This window comes from Trachurus japonicus, chromosome 19 (assembly GCF_045865225.1).
Source record: "Trachurus japonicus isolate A0001 chromosome 19, Traja_1.0".
NCBI classification, from domain to species: Eukaryota; Metazoa; Chordata; class Actinopteri; order Carangiformes; family Carangidae; genus Trachurus; species Trachurus japonicus.
Window position 1 is genome coordinate 25,190,356 of NC_140925.1, and position 21,516 is coordinate 25,211,871.

Genomic DNA, 21,516 nt, shown 5'->3' on the forward strand with positions numbered 1-21,516 from the left:
CGATTTCACCTTTTCCATTAACCAGGAGAGAAGCAGCAATTCCATTTTATTACTTTCTCTTTTTTTTGTTGTGCTCAAATGTCAGGCAGTGGGTGTGCCTGAGTTTTCACAGTAAACACTCCATGGCATCAGTTACTTTGAGATGCTTCCCGTCACATCTTCTCCAGAGCAGTGCAGGGGCAAAGATAAGAGATAATAATGCAGGTCCTTGATTGCACCCCGGAGCCAAAACCATAAGCTCTATGCAACTGAAAAGATGGAACACTTTTTAAATTCCTGGATGGATGAAGAAAACAGCCTAGAGTAAATATGACAGAGCTGAAGAGGATGACCTTTATTTGTCAGCAGGTTTCCTACTTTGTTTAAATAACTCATTAGTCTCAGCCTGTACTGCATTTTCTTAGCCCATACACTCAATCATTTGAGGACTTCTACACAGTAAGCAAGCATGAACCAGATTTGCAGAAGTATTCCAGGTGATGAAATCAAGCCGTCCCTGGCATTATTTAAGTTTGATGTATTCAGACTTCGTGGAACAGCAAACTAATGACTTAGCCTATCATTTGAGGTTATGGCTACATCATAAGGTAGGACTTTTATTGCTGCCATTTGCAACAAATGAGCTGAGTAAATAGCGAGATTGTAATTGTTCTTATTATTAACTGTTTGCTAATGGGAACTTTAAGCAGGCCCACTAATTTCCTATTATTTTCTTCATTAACTAACTTACCTAAGGTTCAATTGAAGATGCTAAGAAACATCTATTACAATTTTCTAACTGAACAAATCACCCACTGTACTTGTTAATGGCCCTATAAAAGATTGCTCTTAATTTTGCAGTAGCAGTTGCTTGGCACTACATATGCCTATGGTTATTCCAGTGGTTGTACATGTCTGCAAGTGAGCCTCTGTCGAGATCAAAAACAAACAGGTCTATGCTAAGACTTGCAGATGTACAATTGTTCTTGGCCTGTGATGAAGAAGTGGCCTCTAAACTTTTCAAAATCAAAGCCCCCTTTGAGGAACCTGGGTCTCAGTCTGGCTAAGAAACAGTGGACTGTGGTGCCACTTAGCCGGTGGATCAGCACCACGGAGAGCGCCATTTCCACTAAGGGCAGCCTGGGGTGAGACTGAGAGTACGACACCAGCTGTTCTCAATCAAAGTAATGACTCTCCCCATGAGAATTTGTTCCTGCTTCCTTTTAAATTGCTCAAGTCCCTTCATTTTCAAACTCTGCAGGGTCTCCTTCTGGCCAGTGTAACTGACCTCCTATCCACATGTATCCTGCAATGGTTTTCTTCTTCGTCTACTCATCAACATCCATTTAGTCAAAAGAAAAAAAAGAAAAACGGTAAATGGCTTTCTAATTGTGCAACTATATTTGACCTTTTATTTGTTCCTTCTGAAAATGGTTATGTTGGTAATGTTCTGTGTTAAGTAGCAAAGTCGTATTATTAAAATCAGTTACTGTACCTCTGAGACCTTGAGGTGGTTAAAGTGAGTGTGAGCTAATAGTCAGAGAAATAGAAATATATCATGAACTGCTCTAGTTGAGAAAACTTTGTTTCAGGCTAGTTGATATCAGCAAGCTAGTTCAGATAGTCAAATCCCATGGGGCTGATCATTTATCTGAAAACAAAATACCACCTGCAGTGTTGATATTTTGCAACTATGCTCTGATCTTGTCCTCTTCTGCAAGCACACACACCAATATCAGCAGTGCAGAATTAGGGGGTGGTAATAAAAAGTATCCTTCTCAAAGCCAAATTAGACTCTGAGCCAGACACCAGCCACGTGGCTCATCTCCTGCCTAAGCAAATCAGACAACAAGCAAGATATAGGCTTCTGTTTAGTTCACTGAAATGAAATCCAAATCCAGCTGTGCTGTTAAAGCTTGAAATGTCAGATATGAAGCAAGCGATTACTCTTAACTCCAACATATTCAGCCAACAAAACAGACACATAGGCTACACACTGTTTGGAGCAGTCTCTTCTGAAGTGTTATGTAGCAGTGATAAGCAGCAGATGACCATCAGTACACCGATAAAGCGTAGGAATGGCATTGAGTGCAAATGAGTGCAGCAGGGACATAATCCACAGAACACGAGCTCAGCATTATTGATGTAGCCTAATTATGATATCAGACAGAAAGAGCAAGTTGTCATAGAAGGACACTGATTTAAGTTCATGCTCAGCAGTAACAGTGAGTGGGCAAACTGATGACAACCTGATGAGACAATAGCAGTGTTGGGGTTTACCATGAAGCCAGCAGGCCGACAAACAGACCAACAACCACAGCACTCATGCAAAACAAAATAACACAAGACACTGCCTGACAACCAAAGAAGAATACCAACCAAATACTGCACATAACATAGGCTAACCCTTTCATCTAGGTGCCAACATAAAATAATTAATTAATTAATTTTTGCAGCCAACACAACTTGAAGAGCAGACTGCCAATAAAATCAACAACGTCTTACCTTACTGAAGAGAAGAACACAACGACCCTCCACATCTCAGCAGGACAGTCCAGACGTCCAGACGTCCACAGTCCCAGACTCAACTGTTGCTGCTGGGTTTAAAGGAAAGTTTTTTTAAGGAGCTAAAACTTGCAGCGCAGTTTATAAGTTTATTCCTTCACCAAGTTGTCCGCGAGCGACGAAAACAGGGTGGCATGAAAGCTTCACGTGCTTACATGCTACATGTCAAACGTTGGCAACACTTCAAACGGCAAACATAGCCTACACAAGAGCCAAAAGTAGGCTAGTAAAAAAAAAAAGCCCGCCGTATCGCAGGTGTGTTATTCTTATGTAGAGGCCTACACGTTTTTTACGTGACGTCCTGGTAAAGAAAAAAATCCACTTTAGCCGGTTTAGGGTTTGTTTTTCTTCATGCTAGCAACAGGTGAGCCGCTCAGATGTGGCCTAGAGATAACGTGGCTACTTCACAGCTGGTCGTCATCTGCAATCAACACGTTTTTTTTTAGTTTTTTTTTTAGCCACAGCCAGTTTCGTCCTATCTGAACCTACTGTTATTAATAATTCTTATTATAATAATTATAATAGATTCATTCACTACAAGTAGCCTACTACAATAAGAATTTACCAATGTTAACCTTAAAGCAGAAAAGCGATCCGGTGGTTTTGGCTAACTTTGTTAGCCGATGGAGTTAGCAGTCCCCGCCCTCGTCCCTACGTCACCACATTCACCGCATCCCTTGGCTGCACACACAGAGAGGACCCTTTATGCCATTCTCTCTCCTCATTGGATAAAGGTTGTAGGATACAAGTTTTCTCCTCGGCTTACAGCAGAGCAGAGTGACTGACAGACCAAACACTCTATAGAAGTGATTGCTGTCGGAAGATAGAACTATATAAAGGGACAACGAGGAGTTTTGGAAAAGCGAAGCGTTTTCACACTACATTTATGAGCCTCCGTGCGCACCGTAAAATTCTTTGACCGGCGCAAGACGGACTCATGTTTTCATTCATCAATAATTAAAGTCAGAAGTTCAAAAAGGTTCACATACCGTCGTAGTTCCGATTCAGCAGCGTTATTCTCATGACTCGCCACGAAGGAAACGCTGGTCGGCTCGACCAGCATTTCCGCCACCACTAATAATAACAAAATAATGAAAGAGACAGAACGATATATTTATCGAAAATGAAGCCATTAACAAGTGTGGGTAGCGGAGATTCATCCACATTAACTTGAGACTTTTTTATAACCGAATAGAAACTCCTCGTTGTCCCTTTAAGACTTATAAAAGCAGAAGTAGCCTAAGCAATATTTTTGTGTTAATATAAGTCTTAAATAGTTATATCTTCCGACAGCAATCACTTACATAGAGTGTTTGGACCGAAACACGGGTCTGTCAGTCACTATCTGCTCTGAGCCGAGGAGAAAATTTTTCTCGTATCCTACAAGTTTTATCCAATGAGGAGAGAGAACAGCATGAAGGGCTGTGTGTGCAGCCAAGGGATGCGCGTGAATGTGGTGACGTAGGGACAAGGACCAATAGATCCATGACGAGGGCGGGGGCTGCCAACTCCATCGGCTGACAAGACGTTATGGTGCGTTCAAGGCAACGCGTAACTCGTGTTTTGAAGTCTGAAGTCGTACCAGTTCGATCTGGTACGAGTTCAGGGGTCGGAAGTTACGAGTGGCCGTTATAGTTATACTTTCACAGGCAACAGGTCAGAAAAACACGAGTGGGTTGCCTGGAACGCTACAAAGTCGTAAGTCGCGACTTGAAGCTGTAATTTACGGTTTCAAAAGCCTGCCTGGAACGCAGCATTAGCCAAAACGACCGGACCGCTTACTTCTGCTTTAATTTTCGTTTGTTTGTTTGCAGTGACATAAACAAATAGGCAGATTCTTACCTTCAAAAAGAAGCTTTAGGCAAAAACACATAGAGCTCTATTCCTCCTAGAAATGTGAAGTTCAGTATCTAGTTAAAGCAGAAGTAAGCGATATTTTTGTGTTAATATAAGTCTCAAATAGTTATATCTTCCGACAGCAATCACTTACATAGAGTGTTTGGTCTGAAACACGGGTCTCTCAGTCACTCTGCTCTGCTCTGAGCCGAGGAGAAAACTTTTCTCGTATCCTACAAGTTTTATCCAATGAGGAGAGAGAACGGGATGCAGGGCTGTGTGACGTAGGGACGAGGACGTTATGGTGCGTTCAAGGCAACTCGTGTTTTTCCGACCTGTGAAGTCGTACCAGTTCGATCTTGTACGAGTTCACGGGTCGGAAGTTACGAGTGGCCGTTAAAGTGACTTTCACAGGTAAAACAGGTCGGAAAAACACGAGTGGGTTGCCTGGAACGCTACAAAGTCGTAAGTCGTGACTTAAAGCTGTAATTTACGGTTTCAAAAGCCTGCCTGGAACGCAGCATTAGCCAAAACGACCGGATCGCTTACTTCTGCTTCAAGATGAGGTGATGGTCGCCAATAACATCACAGTGCCTGACAGGATCATAGGCTACAGTTCATTTGTTTTACCCCAATGTGAAGTGCACTATAACATTAATAGCTTCTGAACTTTAAGGTCTGGACAGGTTAATTTACAATGTGCACTGAAATCCAAAATTCTTCCGGCTAGGGGGATGATCCAATAGGATCATATTGGATGGTTTGGCAGATTTGCCTTCTGACACACCCTCATAATTTATGTCTGAGAGCCACAGATTAATCACCATCACTTGGTCAGACTGGAGTCACAGCAAGACAAATGGGCATAAAAATCCATACCTCCACATCATAAGTGAGTCAAGAGACTCGGGAGGCGTAATTTCTTTGTGTTTGTGAACTATTAACCTGATGTGCAGTGCAGCCTATACCAAAATCATTCATCAAACTGGTAATATTTTATTTATGTGTGTCATCTGTTTAGTGCCATCTAACACACCAACAAGAGAGCAAAATGAAGAGGTCAGTGTTTGTAAAGACAGAGCACACACCGACATGGATTCACAGTGATTTGACAAACATGTTTTTGAGGAGAGTGGTTGCATCTGTGATGATTCCAGTGAAATTGAAGGAAACATTGGCTGATTTGTTTTGTTGTTCAGCACCAACTATAAGGTCCAAACCCTAAAAACACTGGTACAAAAGGATTAGTGTTAGGCTACTGTCACAACTGTGGTTTCTGTATGAAGCTATTCATAACAATGCAATGGGGGTAATATTTTTATCCTATACTGTAGCTACTGCAACTGGACAGGAAGCTGAAATGAAAAAAGCATGTTCCATTCATAAATATCTTGATTAATTTGGCTAAATGCCCAAACACAATTTTTTAAAAACAATGCAATGTGTAGCATTTGTGTAATAACTTGACAGTTATGGTTGGACCAGACCAGACATCAGTGGACCAGCAGTGACTCGGGTTCAGCACAGCCGTCACTCTGAATATTTTCAGCACATGCCTCTCCAGTGCTTAGCAGTGACCTCTGTTTTCTGACTGTCATTTTGAAAAATAACAGCCAGTCACACCTTGGAGCATCCGACAGCCTGTTTGGTCAAAGGGCCTCAGATTCCCGTGGCTCCCTGGACAATGCCACTGCATCAAACCTGACCATTATTCTCACTGACTAGCTATAAATGATGTGTCCAGAAAATGTATATAAACAACTTTAAAGTTTTCCAGTGTGTGTTGCACTGAATATCTGTAGAGTACGTTCTTCATAAGTAGAGCTAGGCACTCTTGCAACTGCTGGAAAACTCCCTCCTCACTCTGAGAGGAGATCAATAAAACCCCACTGAGTCCCACAGCCACCGTCGGAATATAACATATTCCACCTTTTCCAAAACATTTTTTTTTTTTTTTTTGTTGGGAGGGGAATGGACGGACTAGTAATGCATGATATGTCTCGCATTTTATGTTGCTGTTCAAAGGACAAAAGATGACACAGAAAACAAAATAAGGAAATACAAATAGGAAGTAGATTCCCAATTCCATATTAAGAAAAAGCACCATTTGAGAGAGACTACCACCCATAACCAATATTGTTAATATTGACTGACAGTTTGGCAGCCTGTTTCCTTTGTGTATTTAAAAAGTGTATGAGCTACATGTCAGCCTGGCAAAAAAATATCTTCACTCATGTTCCATCTCCATACAATTATAGTAGAGGATTCATTTTCTCTTGCCTGAATATTTCAGTGTGATCTTCTCTTCAACACTTCTAGCAATTTCATTGTACAATGTTTCACTTATTTATCATGCATTAGTTACTTTGTGACGATCACAAAAGGCAGAAAAATTGCACTATTTCAAAAACATTTCACAGTGTTTGTTGTCAGCATCATTGAAACAGCAGGAGAGGATTTATGGGAGTCATACAGAACTTTACGTGTTCAACTGACTGTCACAAACACTGCAAAATTGCAAAGCACAATGATGCTCTAAGACCACCCGTCACCTAAGAGCTGTCAACCCCCCCTGTTAACACAGAGCACATATTCTCTTCTCTCAGACAGGGGTTGAGTACAGGTCAAAAAGCACTGTTTTCAAAGGGTACAGTAGGTATTGGAGAGTAAAAGCAGCACCTTTTATTGACTAGGCAGTGTGAAATCCCTTTCAAAATAACAGTCTGAGAGAGACATAGTGTAAAATCAGAAATATGAAGAGAAAGTACATTATAAATGTGCCCTTCACATTTAGGGCTACAAAATGGGTTTATCCTGTCAGGTTTCTTACTATCAACAGCATCATAATAACCCACATAGTTGAGTACTCCTTCAAAGTACTAATGGCTTTTACCCACAAGCGCCTACAGCTAATAAATATACTGTTATAGTATAAGTGAGGATTATCCAGAGTAGCACTTTGGCATGGCATTCCTTTTCTTTACATCCTTGTTCAAACCACTGATGTGAAAGAACTTCACTTCAACTGCATCCTGACAGGCGACACAACAAACCTTTTCATTTCAGGCTGATGCTAATTCTTAGTTGTGAGGAGGTTAGCTTGAGATAAAATAAAATGTTAGTCAGCTTTATGTTTGTTTTATCATTATTATGTTGCACATTATAGTTCCTACGCACTAAGTCACTATAGTGTAATTTCTGTGAAAATAAAGGAAAATCTGGGAATGTATTTATAAAAAAAATATACAAATATCTAATCCAAAAACTAATTTGTGTGACTCTTGCTTCCATTTCCATTTGACCTCTTCAAAACACAGCTGAAAGCAAATGCTTTTCACTATCAATTGCTTGTGTTTACTGTACAGACACAAAATGCGCCAAAATTCATGTCTGTTTTGTTTTTCTCTCTCTCTCAGTCACTTTCAGAGGGAATAATTATCTATAGCTGAGGCAATCAACCACTGTTCAACAGTGGGCACCAGACCGCAATTACAAATTGGATGTTTAAGCTTCAGAGGCAGTGAGCAGCAGAAAGAGACAAAAGAAGCAGCAGAGAAGACAAAAAACGTCCTGTGGAATTCTGTGTTTGTACTATAAATACTGCGTGTGAAAAGACTCAAGTGCACCAATCATTTTCAGATCTGTTTTTTTTATTTTCTGGCATGTTGTCCATCTTTAAAATACACTGAAGATTACTGATATGCAGTTTCTCATCTTTTTTTTTTTTTTTTCACGGTACAGTGAGACCCTGATTCCTGTGTAATGACACTGTTATAGGATTACTCTACAAACACAAAATAAAAACACATTAGCTGGCTTACTATCCTTATGAAATGCATCAAAGTGACCACTTTGCAACGGAAAAGCAAGACAATGCCCATAAAGTCCTCAAGGATGCACAATTCAAAAAGAGTTGACAATAAAACAACAGATTTAAATCAAGAATAAGAATCAAGTTAAATGCGCTATTACACAGGAATCTGTTAAATATCAAAACAAAACATATCAACAAAAATGCTCTTTTTCACAAATGTAGCAAAAAGACTCATAGATATAATAGTAACAGGTGACAAGGCCTAAAATAAATGATAATCTCCTGCCATTCAGTCATAAAAACCTGACACACATGAAATCTCAAGAGATAAGAGTGACAAAGACTCACATTTGTTCCAACAAGACACTGTACAGCTCAGGATGGAGTCAGGGCAAAAAAAACAAAAACAATTCTGCAGATCAACAAGCCCCCCCTCCCTCCGTCAGAGTTCATGGAAAGCCAAGGCATTATAAAAGGTAATGTAACTCCTTGTACTCAAAATGGAAATAAAGTTGTAGCTTCAGAGGACTCTTAAAAAAACCTTACAAAACAAACTAGTAAACAGCCAGAGGAGCACGACGTCCCCGGTCTAATTCTGTTCAGCAGACGTCGTCCTCTCAAAATGACATCCGCCCACCACATCAATCCAAGGGCATCCAAGTTCAAAAGCCTTATGACCAAGTTGCACAGCAAAATGATACACTTACAACCCACAGTAAAGGATTTACCAAAAACTTCAGTGTTTCTGTGTGTTATGTAACTTCTCCAACACACACTGGGGGGAAAAATGTAACGAAACGTTCCAGTTTTCTAATAAATCGCATTTACTTTTTCTTAAAGTTCCCATGCTTTACTTTGACGGCTGATCATTTGTTCGCGCCTCTTCTCCCACGTTGCCGGCGGTAGTAGATACCGGTCTCATGTCTCTGCAGCATTTTTACATGTACTCAACACAAAATACAGACTTTAGCTTCAGCTGGGTGGATGATACATTATGTACAGGAAATGCTAAAAGAGCTCGTCAATGGGAGTCGGTGGAAGTGGTGTGAGAAAATACTGGAGCTGTCAGAACACTATCATGTGGCATCGGAAGGAGTCTTGGTCTAACAGGCAGGTAGCTTCCTTCACAAAATAAAATACAAAGAAGGCAGAATGAATTCAGTCAATACAGCAAATGCTGACTCAGGCTTATCAGATGTGAATGAAAAGGCTTTAGCACCATAGAATACCACTTGTTGGCAAGCAAAAAGAAAAAGAAAAACCTCATAGGCAGCATGTGCTGGATGTCTACCAGTCATTCTCAGTTCAGTCTGTATGTATTTCCAACACAGCAACATGAGAGAAATCAGTTCATCTTTGATATAACCTAATGTACAGACACCTTTGCTTTATTCCTCATGCTGAGCAAATGATGATGAGGTGTCAAAAAGATACTTATGACAGAAGCTGCAGATCTTAATAATTAATTTGTCTCTGATGTGGCTGATCAGGCAGTTTTTTGCAGACACAGAGTTTTCTTTTGCTATGACGACTGTCCAAGCTGAAGGGAAGAGGTGCAGAGGAGAGGAAAGTGGAGGACAGGAAGGTAACGAGGGTTGTGCTCTTGGGACGTTTGAACTTCAGTGGTAGCAGCCAAATGAAATCTCCTACATGTAGCCATCTCTCGTCTCTGGAAAGGTTTCCGACTGGGACCTTCACGCGACCTCAGGCGGTGCAAATAAAAAAAAAAAGGACCCAATGGGATTGAGGGGTTGAGACTCAGACGCACGTGCCCTGGTGTGCGGGAGGAAGAGCTTTTCGGTTCTTTAAAGCCTGGGACTTGTCCTTAAAATCTGTTGGTTTCTGCTGTGAAATGTCTATCAGTGCACTGGCAACGATGAGTCCTGAAGAAGAGGGAATGAAAAAACAAGAGAAAAAAGAGTGTGAAAAAAACAGGCAACTTCCATAAACTGCTTATGATAGATACAGACACAGACAGTATATATATTAGTTAAAAGAGGAGATTACAGACGTCAGATTTAAATGTCAAAAAATTGCAAATTCAAATCTCTCCAATAAAAATCCAGATGTTGCATAGACATCTTTGTGCTAGCATGAAAAGACTCAATGTGTCTGGATAATAATTGAAATAAGTGTTTCACTCTTCACATTTATGATGGATTTTTCTTTTCACCATAACAAGAGAAATGGTTGTAGTATGTGCTGTTATTGTACCTGACTGTCCTGGTGGAGGTAAGCCGAGGGGCCCAGAGGGCAGACGCACCAGGACTGTCAACACAGCAGCTTTCCCTCCTGAACACGGCTCCATGGCAACAGGTTTCGGGACACCCTGAGAAGAGACAGCAGTTTTTTTTTTTTTTTTTCGTCCATTATCATAAAAAATTACCCCTAATAATGAGTCATGAGTGAATGTTCAAGACAGAATGCATTAAAAAGTACTTAATTGTGTCAGTTGGTACGAGAACCCAGGACCTTTTAGTATTCATAACTTTGTTTTTCCAATCAAGCTTAAATAGACGTGATGTGACAGTCACACTTCTAAATTCCTGATAGTTGTTTTCTGTAATGTCAATGCGATGTTGAATTAGCCTTTTTTTTCTGTTTGTGTGTGTGTGTGTGTGTGTGGGGGGGGGGGGTTAGAGGGGGGGGGGGGCAGACCAGCAGACCAGTATTAGCTGCTGGAGTTGCTGCATTTAAGACCAGACGCCCTCCTCCTGAGACAAATGGTTTGATTGGTCACACAACAAAAACACTTGAGTGTGTCCCTGTCAGACGGTCCACGTGTTGACGCAATGACCTACCCTCCGAGTTAATGGCCAAAACTGCTCGTCTCAAGCGTGAAAAACATGTCATCCTGATAATGAATGTCAAGGGTTTCACAGCATGGCTTGGATGAGGGGATAGAAATTGGGGAATAATAAAATGTCTGAATAGAAGTGACTTTTTTTCCCTCCCTTTGTGTCTGCTGAATCTAAAATGGAGATGAAGGAGGCAGTGAAATGGGAGAAAAATGGGGATGCACAAGCACATGCATTAAAACATGAGAGAATCAGGAGCGGGATGTAGTCATTTGTATTAACAAGTTCCACTGGAATTTGTTGTATATTTCACCCTGTGAAAACAGCAAAACACACTGATGCTCACTTGTGTTTTTTGAATGAGTGCTGCCTCTAAAAGCCTTGATGTACTGAATATATATACACAGCGTGAACTTGAATGTGAACTGAAGATACAGCGAGCATGTTAGATCTGGATTTGTTTCAACTGTCAAATGAAAAATGATATAAAACTCAGATATAAATAAACGTCAAAGGACTGTCTGGCACTTTTTGGGTGTTGCGGTCCTTTAATCAAAAGCAAGGACAATCCTGATACCTGTGCAGCATGCAGTGTGATTTCCAATGCAACTGCCCATTAACTTTGCCATTTCAAATGCCATAGTTAACAACTGAAGGGAGCTCCTTGGTTACTCAGTGACATTGAGGGTGTTGTCATATGCATCAGGCTTTAACGCCGGTATGTAGTGGTGACCGAAAAGCACAAAACTTTTCAACACAATGACCCTCATCATACAGACAAATGTCACAGGTAATTATACATGTATCACTTACTGTGTCTGAATTCTTGTAATGCAAAGTCAAAGGCATTTATAAACAACTCTATGTGTCACCTTTTGATGAACAAAAGTGGCGAAGCTTGACACACATGCCATTGAAAGGTTGATTCTGAGAGGTGGAGGATTTGTTCCTTTCCTCTTCACAGGATTCATATCATTTCCTCAGGTTATGAATGCTGTCAACATTGGCCCAGCCTCTTTCCCATTTGTCTGTAGTATTAATCAGCTGGAACTAATATGGAGGGACAGAAAGATGAGGAGACTGGAGAGCTGGACAAAGGTGAGGAAATTAAAAAATGAAAATGGAGTGGGGAGACCAAAGTACAAAACAGAAGGTCTCCTAAATGTGGCCGAGACAAACTCTGATGCTTAATCACTGATTCCAGCGTCCTTTCTCTGTGTTTCATTAAAAAAGGAGGGTGTAGTTAAAAAACTACAGCTAAAAGTTAGTTAAAGTTAATGTAAGGAGGTTTCAAACATGATAACCATATTTCTATACTCCATGCTTTTACCAAAGCCAATTAGTACCATGTGATCACAACACATTCTCACGCATCTGCCCAGGTAGACTCAGGATCCAGGGGGACATACAATATCTACAGTCGACATACCAGGGCAATTAAATTCACAGCGATTTCATGACCATTCAAGTGATTCTCCTAATGAGCAGCTTACACGAGCCACATTCGTGCAAAGGGGAGTTAATTTAACCCGAGCTCAACTCTGACTAAAGCAGATTCCAGCGTATGCCATACTCGCATGGATCACTGGGTGAAACATCATTACAGCTGTTCCCAGCAAATTAGTGACGCTGAGGCAAAACTGTGTTTTGTAAGGCAGAAGTTGCAGCACTGCTGTATGCTATAATGTGGAAACTGACTCGGTCTTTACATTAGGTCGTCACGAAGGGCATAATGTTGGTTTACTGGTCCACCTGTCTACATTTCCAGACTGAAATATCTCGACAACTATGGAACAGTTTGAGACTAAATTCACAGTGCCCAGGACTAATCCTACACCATTGGCTTTTCCACTCAGATTCTTCGTGTACTGCCAAAAACACATCCTGTGCAATATCCCAAACGGTTTTACATTAAAATACCCTTTACCATTCTGTTTGCACTACCAATCCAAATACAACTACTGTACCATATTAGCCATGTATAATAAGTAGGGGTGGGAGAAAAAATCGATTCACATAAATATCGCAATATCTTTTTTTTGATTTTTTTTTTGATTTTTTTTTTGATTTTTTTTTGAATTTTTTAAAATATTGTGCAATGTGCATTTGTTAGCCTTTTTTACATACAGAGAGTACAACTTTTGAAAAGGGTTTAAGTTCACTTTATAATGAAGTATGTTAATTTATAGGCTCCTACAGTATTTGTGTGCAGATAAATGTTAAAAATGCAGACAAAAAATCGAGAGAATCTGCAATATCGTAGAATTGCAATTTAAATCGAATCGCCACCCAAAAAATCGTAGAAGAATCGAATCCCAGCCCTAATAAAAAGGGGATTATTTGTAACTTTTGTGATTGCTACAGTATATAGCCAATGTTAGCACCAACAGCTGCTTAGCTGCCAGGAGCTTCTACTATCAGCTAACCCTGGCTAACTAGCTAGTCCCTCTCTGGTTGGCCGATCTCATCATTTTCCGATACCGAGTCAGTCACTTCTTGTCTCATAAATTAAACAGCTATTAACGCTAACCCTGGCTATGTAGCTATTGCAAAACCTGCTAAATCCTCCTTTAAATTATATTGTTGTATGCTCCTGTTGGGTTCTTTACACTGCCTAACTACACATTTTTATTCACTGGTATCATATAGTGTTATTTCAAGTTATTTGGTTGTATTGCTGACTTTCGACAACATGTCCAAAAGACGTGACCTTCGGGCACACAATTATATCACATTACATTGTTTGTTGTGCATAGGACTATATAAGCGCTGTCACAATACTGCTGTGATTTTCTTTGTGATAATAGCATAAATAACATGTTTTTGGTTGTGTGAAAGGCAGTAATAATAACAAAGATAAACCCCGTCCTTTCTTCCAGCTCTCTCTCATTTTCTCTGTGAAATGCTTTTATTAGTCTGGCATCACAGAACTATTCCGAATATGCGGAGGGAAATAAAAACATTAATAACTCATTCCATTTCATTTCAATCATGCTGTTGCTTTTCTCTGTCAAGGCTTTCTAGGAACCAGTGTGTCCATTTTCATATCTCCCAAAGAAGGTTTCTTCGGCCTGCATTTCTACTATGCATTAATCAAGCGTGAGGACTGTATTATGGTCATTCATAACCATCCAAGCGTATACACACACATACAATGACACGCATGCACACATACACACACAGCACATCTCCTTTCCTTTCCCTCTGCTGACAGGTGTCATCCATCATACTGGCTGTCTGTTAGTGGTTCCATATGTTGAACGCCGGCCACAGTGAATAGAGACATCTGTGACATGGAGGCCTAGGCCCGCTGTGCTGGGGCCCGGCTGGCTCTCTGTCCAACAGCTGCTGACATGTTGGTCACTAAAAGCAATGTCCATCTCCTGGGGGCTTTAAACAAACCCCAAAAAAACAAACCAGGAAAATGGCAGGAACGGGCACAAAGGCTGTCATAATCTTCCCTCAGACCAGCTGGAGTTTCTGCAAAGATCGAGTGACGGCAAGCTGGTACTAACCAATGCAGTGTTGACAGTACAGTCAGAAAATTTGATCTGAAATGTTTTTCATGTGTCAGAGAGGGCACGAGGGGTAAATCTGGCACCGTAGCCCCTCTGTATCTGGTTTTCTGCACAGGCTGCGTCACACACTGAAGCAAACCTCCGATTTTTGAAACCGACTTGCACTGCATGTGTTAAATCAGTGAATGAGCTGGGTCTGACTTCAGAACAGTACAAACAGAGCTGATGAGACAAACAGGAAACCATCGATGCTTGTATGGCATCAGTGTCCTCTTTGACATCAACAAATACTTCCAGCAGCTAAGTGGTGCCAGATGCCGACCAATTAACCCCTATAAAAGGAAATTGCGCTTGTATCATATGGTTCACCTTCAGCTGGTAGTAGGGCATGTGATGGAGCTGTATTTGGTCCAAGATATGCATTTGCACATTTGAAACCATGTAGATTTGGCTTTTTTTCCCTTAAGGAATGAGCCCAAAATAAACTGGCATGTTTTAAAGTGTGCTATGGCAGAATATAATATGATAATGTGCTTCCATATATCAAAATATATTAGTTATACAGTAGGTAGGCCTCTGTGGGTTTACCAAGTGGCTTAGATAAAGGATAGATTTATGATTACTATATGTGTGGTGAAATATACTAAAGCGATGAATTCAACAGGAAAGTTGCTTGCACCACTTACAACAATTCATGTTAACTGCCTGCATGTCAACATGTGTGAAGTGAAAGGACACAGGTATGTAAACTATTTCCTAAATTCTCAGGTGCTTTCTGCAAATATACTTGTATACTGTACATAGTTAGTAACTCTTTCTTTAAAGGTTGTATAGACATCTAAGGGAAACTGAAAAGTTGAGCACACCAAGGTTCACTCTGCATCTTGAAAGGGTCGAGAAACAGCAGGCTGATGATGAGTGTGTTGTTGTTTTTTTGTTGTTTTTTTTACTTCAGTTATCATTTCCAAAACAGCTTGGGAGATTTTTCAAAGCAATAAACTCTAGTGGTTGCAAAGTCACTCCCTTAATACACTTAAATAAAGAGAACACCGTCTGCTTTTTTTTTTTTTTTTTTTGTGCAGGAAAGGGAGGACTGGGAAAAATAATTAAATAAGACGTCTCCCACTGACAAGTATGTAATTAACAGTTTCCTTTAATCAAGGCAAAGCTGTTGTTCCCAGCTCTATTTAGGTGCAGGCTACACCTCAGTGCTTTAAAGGTACACCAAATCAAGTGCACTCAGATGGCTAAGAAACGTTGTTTTTCCTCTCTTTACGTTGCTCTTTACATTGCCCTTCACAATACCATAATGTACAGTGAGTACCACTCAGCACAACACTAATAGCTAATGTAGTGCCTCTCTGCTGGTTGCTACAGTGATTTTATTTTCCTCAGCTGCAGGTGAACTAAGAGATGGCCCTGGCTGAGAAAACACCGCTGGTTGTCCGATGTCAATTTGAGGATGTGGCTCTCCACACGGGTTTAAACCAGGCTTTTATCCCATGCGGCACTGAGCTCCAGACTGTAATTATTGCCAATCCTCTTCCCTACTTTCTGTTTACGTGGGAGGCTTTCACATTTTAGGAATAACACTAAAACACATGATAAAAAAAAATCCTAGATGAAAACATTTTTTTTTAAATCAAATGAGTCTTGACATCAAGACACAGATTCACATAAAATATATTTTTCTCAACAGTCACTGAGAGGTATCAGAGAGGCGGATTCATATAAACCAGACCCTTCTTAATAGGGGTGGGAGAAAAAAATCGATTCACATAAATATCGCAATATCTTTTTTGACGATTTTTTTTTTGTTGAATTTTTTGAAATATTGTGCAATGTGCATTTGTTAGACTTTTTAACATACAGAGAGTACAGGTTTTGAAAGGGGTTTAAGTTCACTTTATAATGGAGTATGTTAATTTATAGGCTCCTACAGTATTTGTGTGCAGATAAATGTTAAAAATGCAGACTAAAAATCGAGAGAATCGGCAATATCGTAGAATCGCAATTTAAATCGAATCGCCATCCAAAAAATCGTAGAAGAATCTAATCGAGAGAAAAGCATATCGTCCCAGCCCTACTTCTTAATAATGTGTGGAGTGGATAAGAGGCTAAGGCTTAATTATGTTGCACTACAAAACTATGTGATATTGTGCACATCAGTAGCTGGTATCAGATGGCAGCACAAAGATTTCATGATGGGGGTTAGATGGTCACAGCACTTCAGTGCTTTGATGATGGACTTTGGAAACACAACATCACAGCGACCAAAATGAAAGGCGTGTATATATTAATGTTCCTGTGCATCAGCGAGGAAGACTCTGCAGGATGCAGCAACTTCCTTTTATTTCATACAACTGTGATTCCATGAATATGATATAATAAATAATCTGTGTATGTGCATGTGTATGTAAGCAAGCAGGCGACACTCACATCCACCACAGGCTGCAACAGTTCTGTTTGTTCTCCCCTGGCATCCAGTGCAACAGCAACGGAGGCAAACGGACGACTGGCCATCTGCTGACGCTCCCTCATCAGTTGCTGTAAAATCAAACACAGATGACAGACGAGTGAAATATTGGACGCGTTCTAATCGAATAATAGATAAATATAGAAAGGAGTTTGGGAAATATGTTCTACAGCAATTAGAATGTAGAAATACAAACACATTTGGTCTAATGTGCACCATAGACAAAAACACATCACATTTCTGACACTGCAGGAAAAAATAAACAAACAAAAAACACATTTTGAATATCAGCAGTTAATAATGAAGAACCTAATGGAAGTCACCATCATTCAAAGCTTCCCATTAATGCACACAAACACAACAAAACACTGACTGACAGTGGGTCATTACATGAAAAACAACCCTGTAAAATAAACTTATTATGGCTAGAAATATGTAGATGTCGTAGCAGTTGTAATCCAACAGAAAATAGATTAATAAAAAAAAAAAAGAGCCGCCATTGCTCCCTTAGTAATCAGTGCTCAAGTATACATCTTTGTGTTTGTTAGACAATACTAGAACTGTAGCGGGAGCTTGTGTTTGTTAGAAGATGCCGTGAACAATCCTATGATCTACTTCAGTGAGAAAGAATGAACGATAGAAAAAACAGTGTTCATGCACAGTAATCTACACCCCCACAGCTATTATAGTATGATGCTAAAAATCAATAGCAGATATCAAAGAGGAAACAGTGAGAGACTATCTATAAACATCCATGCCCTGTGGACCTGGGGAAGCAGTCTGTGTCCACAGTACTCACTGCAGCCCAGCATCATGTGAGGATTTTTGTTCTCATTTTGATTTTTGATAAAGTACAATAGAAGGAATTTCTGAAAACTTTAATGTGCTTTATGCAATGTAAAATATCTCATCCATCAAAATATTCCTCACATTCTTATAAACAGCATGTGCTGTCATTTGGTTTCCATGGCACCTTGTTGCTACGTCTCATGCAGAAATGATGTGCTTACGTTCAGAGTGACACCATTTGTGCAGGGAAAAAAAAAAGCTTCCCTTGTTCCCCCTCTAATCAATATTGTAAAACAACTTGCGCCACACTTTCATCAGCAACGCAGCGTCTGATCAATATCTTAAACCAGCCGCCATTTTAGCGCCAAGGACATCACTGATTGTTATTGGATTTGTGATGAGCTTAAGTGCGCTGCATTACGATCTAATTGTACTTGAGATTACTAAGCACATCATGCGGGCGTGATGATCGGCCCCATAACCTGCCCTTTGTCTCTGTGCCTCTCTGAACTTCAATAAATATTACCCCACACAATGCAAACGTAAGAGCTTTACAAACACTTGTAAATTCAAACAGCGAAACAGTAATACTTGAAATGAACTGAACATGCATTACGTCCATCCATGACTACTGTACATATAGCCGGCATGTAGAGACACAGATTCCTCCACATGAAGTCTATGGGTGTCCCAGTCAGAGTGAGTAAGAGTGAGGGTGGCATCTTTTTCTAAGCCTTTCCTAAAACAAACACAAGAACAAACGGGGGAGAACTGCCCTAAACACTGTTTGTGTGCTCACACAGAAGTTGCTAATATTAGCATGTCTGCTTACTTGCGGGCAGAATTCTGATTGAAATATCCTAATGAAATAATATTAAAAAATGTTCCTAGTCATATTCCCCCTGGCAACAGTAACTAAGGAGATTACAGCTTTGCAAATGGCCAGCTGTTCAGAAAACAACAAAGCTCAAATAGCCTACAACAAGTTCAGTTAAATTATATAATAGTAGAAAGTAAAGTTCAGACAAAAACACTCCTTAGCTCTTCTAGCAAAAGGTGTTTTCAAGCCTACTTGACTGTTATACTTGACTTTCCAATTATCTCCCATTATCCCTTTAATAAAACTCTGTGCCTGTTTGGGTCAACTATATGACATCATTGAATTTTCTGTTGGTTTCTTCCTGAATAGGAATTTGTCCTTGGTGTAGCAATGAACCCTGAAATGCTTGTATCCAGACCCCTCCGCCCCCCCACACTAACTCCCTCTGAATATAATTAATATTCATTAGTCTGGCTATTAATTGGCAAAATTCAGATGAGGTCTGGAGAGGTTGATAGCATTGTGAAAACGAACAAGAGGGGAGAAAAAAAATCTGTAAAAATGTTTTTAATCAACATCTTTGGACCTTCTCTGTGGGACAGGTATAGAAAAGTACATCAGAGCACTGTACGCTGAAGTGTGTACACAGGAAACAATCAAGACTGATGGAAATGGTGGTATTCATGTCAAAAAAACCTTTGTTCGATATTTGGAAGCCAACAGAGACTCATTAAGACTGGAACAGGCAGTTCTTCAGCCAAAGTCTTAATCTTCTTGGAATTGTTTAGAGGTTGAAAAAACACAAACATTGTGTCAATATGAAACATTTTTTTCATACTGATGTTTTCTAACCAGTTCGAGAACCTGAGAAAGTAAATATTAACGTCATAAAATGAATCTTCTTTTAATCGTTAATGTGAAAAGTGTGATATTTAATATGCTGATTATAAACTTCATTCATTCCTTATTGATTGTGACTTTGGGTTGGTCATATGCAAACAATTTGCATAGATTGTATAACATATTCAATACACCAAATGTCCATGTCTTCCCCCTCTCTAATGTGTCAGAATCAGATAAAAGCAACAACAACAACAAAAAAGGTTAAAAATACAACACATTGTGAAATAACATCAGGGCATTTTATAGGCTCTGTGATATAAATAATATGTCATTTGTGTTGACGCAGCCCACTCTGTAGTGTTACTTTACTGACAAGCCTTCACCGTTGTGCAGACGCGCTGATGGAGAGTGACTGAGAGGAAAGTTCAGTCCTGTGTAAGTGGCGCTCTGTTGAATCACTCTGAAAACATTCCCTGGGGGAGGAAAAAAACCAACAACAACAGCCATACAAAATTGAGATTGATCAACCGATTGATTTTTTTCTTTTTGTGGCTAAGATTTTTAAACTTTAAATCTGAGGGACCATGTCAGATTGTTGTACATCTTTTCTATTAAACATCAAACCGGCACCAGAACCTATAAACTCTGAGCTGCCGGGCCACCACAGGTCAAAACGAGAAGTTTTGCCCTTTTCGAAAAGATAAAAGCCGAATGGAGGGCCTGGTGGGGTTGTTGCAAAACAAGAAAACAGCTCACGGCTTATTACGGTTTCCACCACAACAGCTTCAAATCCAACACCATACATCCTAAATGTCAGATAGCAGTAATGTTATTTATCATGTTGCAGAATTCATTTAAAGCAAAAAAAGCATAGGGGGAGAGCAAAAAGCATAGACGGGGAATGCTCTGTGTTTTGTTCTGTGTCCAGCATCTAAAATGTGCTGGGAATACAATCATCAAAGCACTGGCACAATACCAGAGAGATTCTAGAAATGAATACCTAGTTAATGACAAAAGGCAAGAGTGAACTCTGTAAAACCAATTAACGTTTGTGCAATGACAGACTGATTTTGTCAAGAATACAAGCTGGAGCCATTCACGGTGATGATAAGGGTGGGCATGGGGCGCGTTGCTTTGCAACTTGATTAATTTTGCAAGTGAGTGCGTGAATACTCTGTCCTGTGAATACAGCATTTTGTTCCCTTCATTGGGTTCTATGAAAGGGCAGGTGTCATCCCGCCTCTGAGCATACCTACACCTAAGCAGGTCACTTTGTCCTTTTCAAAGATCACTGGCTCTACCTGAAGGCACCATCCAGCACATTCTACAGAAATAAATAAACACAAAACCAGATGAACAATAAAATATTGAACTGCGGATTCAAACAGGAACAGGAGTAAGAAATGTTTTAGTATCAGTTTCTCTCTCTCTTTTTTTTGGACAGTTTCAATTTTACATTGCTTTCACAATATGCACACATACTGTGATTAATGGACCACCGAATGAAGATAACCCGTCTGGTAGACTGCCAGTGAATACATACAGCAGCACAGTGATATGATGTCTGTGTGGCTGAGTGCTTGTGCGTAGGCTCAAGTACCAAGAACTCATTACAGAATTTGAACAATAGCTATTATTTTTGATTGTGTAAAGTAATAAGGTTAAATTCTGACATAAAATATTCATTAAATATCACCTTGTCAGATTTCAAAAATTCTCTTTTACTCATTAGCGGGACACCTTCCAAGGGTAAGCTACAACCTGACCTGAACTCCTAATCACTGTTACACTCTGTCATCTGTAGCTTTAGAGGAAATTATTAGAGTCCAAACTTTCAACAGAACGCGGGACAATCAAGGTGACCAGGGGCTTTGGAGTAGGATAATCTTATTATAGCAATCGATGACTGCTGATTGAGCTCTTCAAGGGAAGAGCAGAGTGTGAGGCTGAGCCAAGCCTGCAGAGGACATGTGAGAGTTATGTGGTTAGTAATGTGTTCTCTTCAAACTCTGTCAGCGCAAACAACAGTTGCCTTAATCACAACGCGTGTTTACAGTGGTTGATGGCTGAGCTTTTCC

At 40.0% G+C, this 21,516-nt stretch overlaps 1 protein-coding gene across 1 annotated transcript in view; it reads right to left on the minus strand.

Annotated features, from left to right (window-relative positions):
* Positions 1–8,118: 8,118 nt before the first annotated feature.
* atrnl1b (attractin-like 1b) overlaps positions 8,119–21,516 on the minus strand; it is a 65,922-nt gene continuing 52,524 nt past the window's right edge. Inside the window, exons 27-29 of the mRNA XM_085762377.1 lie at positions 16,950–17,057; positions 10,409–10,523; positions 8,119–10,077 (exon numbers count right to left, since the gene is read on the minus strand). Of these exons, the coding sequence (XP_085618503.1) occupies positions 9,953–10,077; positions 10,409–10,523; positions 16,950–17,057 (348 nt within the window). The 3' untranslated portion in view covers positions 8,119–9,952. The remainder of the gene's footprint in view (positions 10,078–10,408; positions 10,524–16,949; positions 17,058–21,516) is intronic.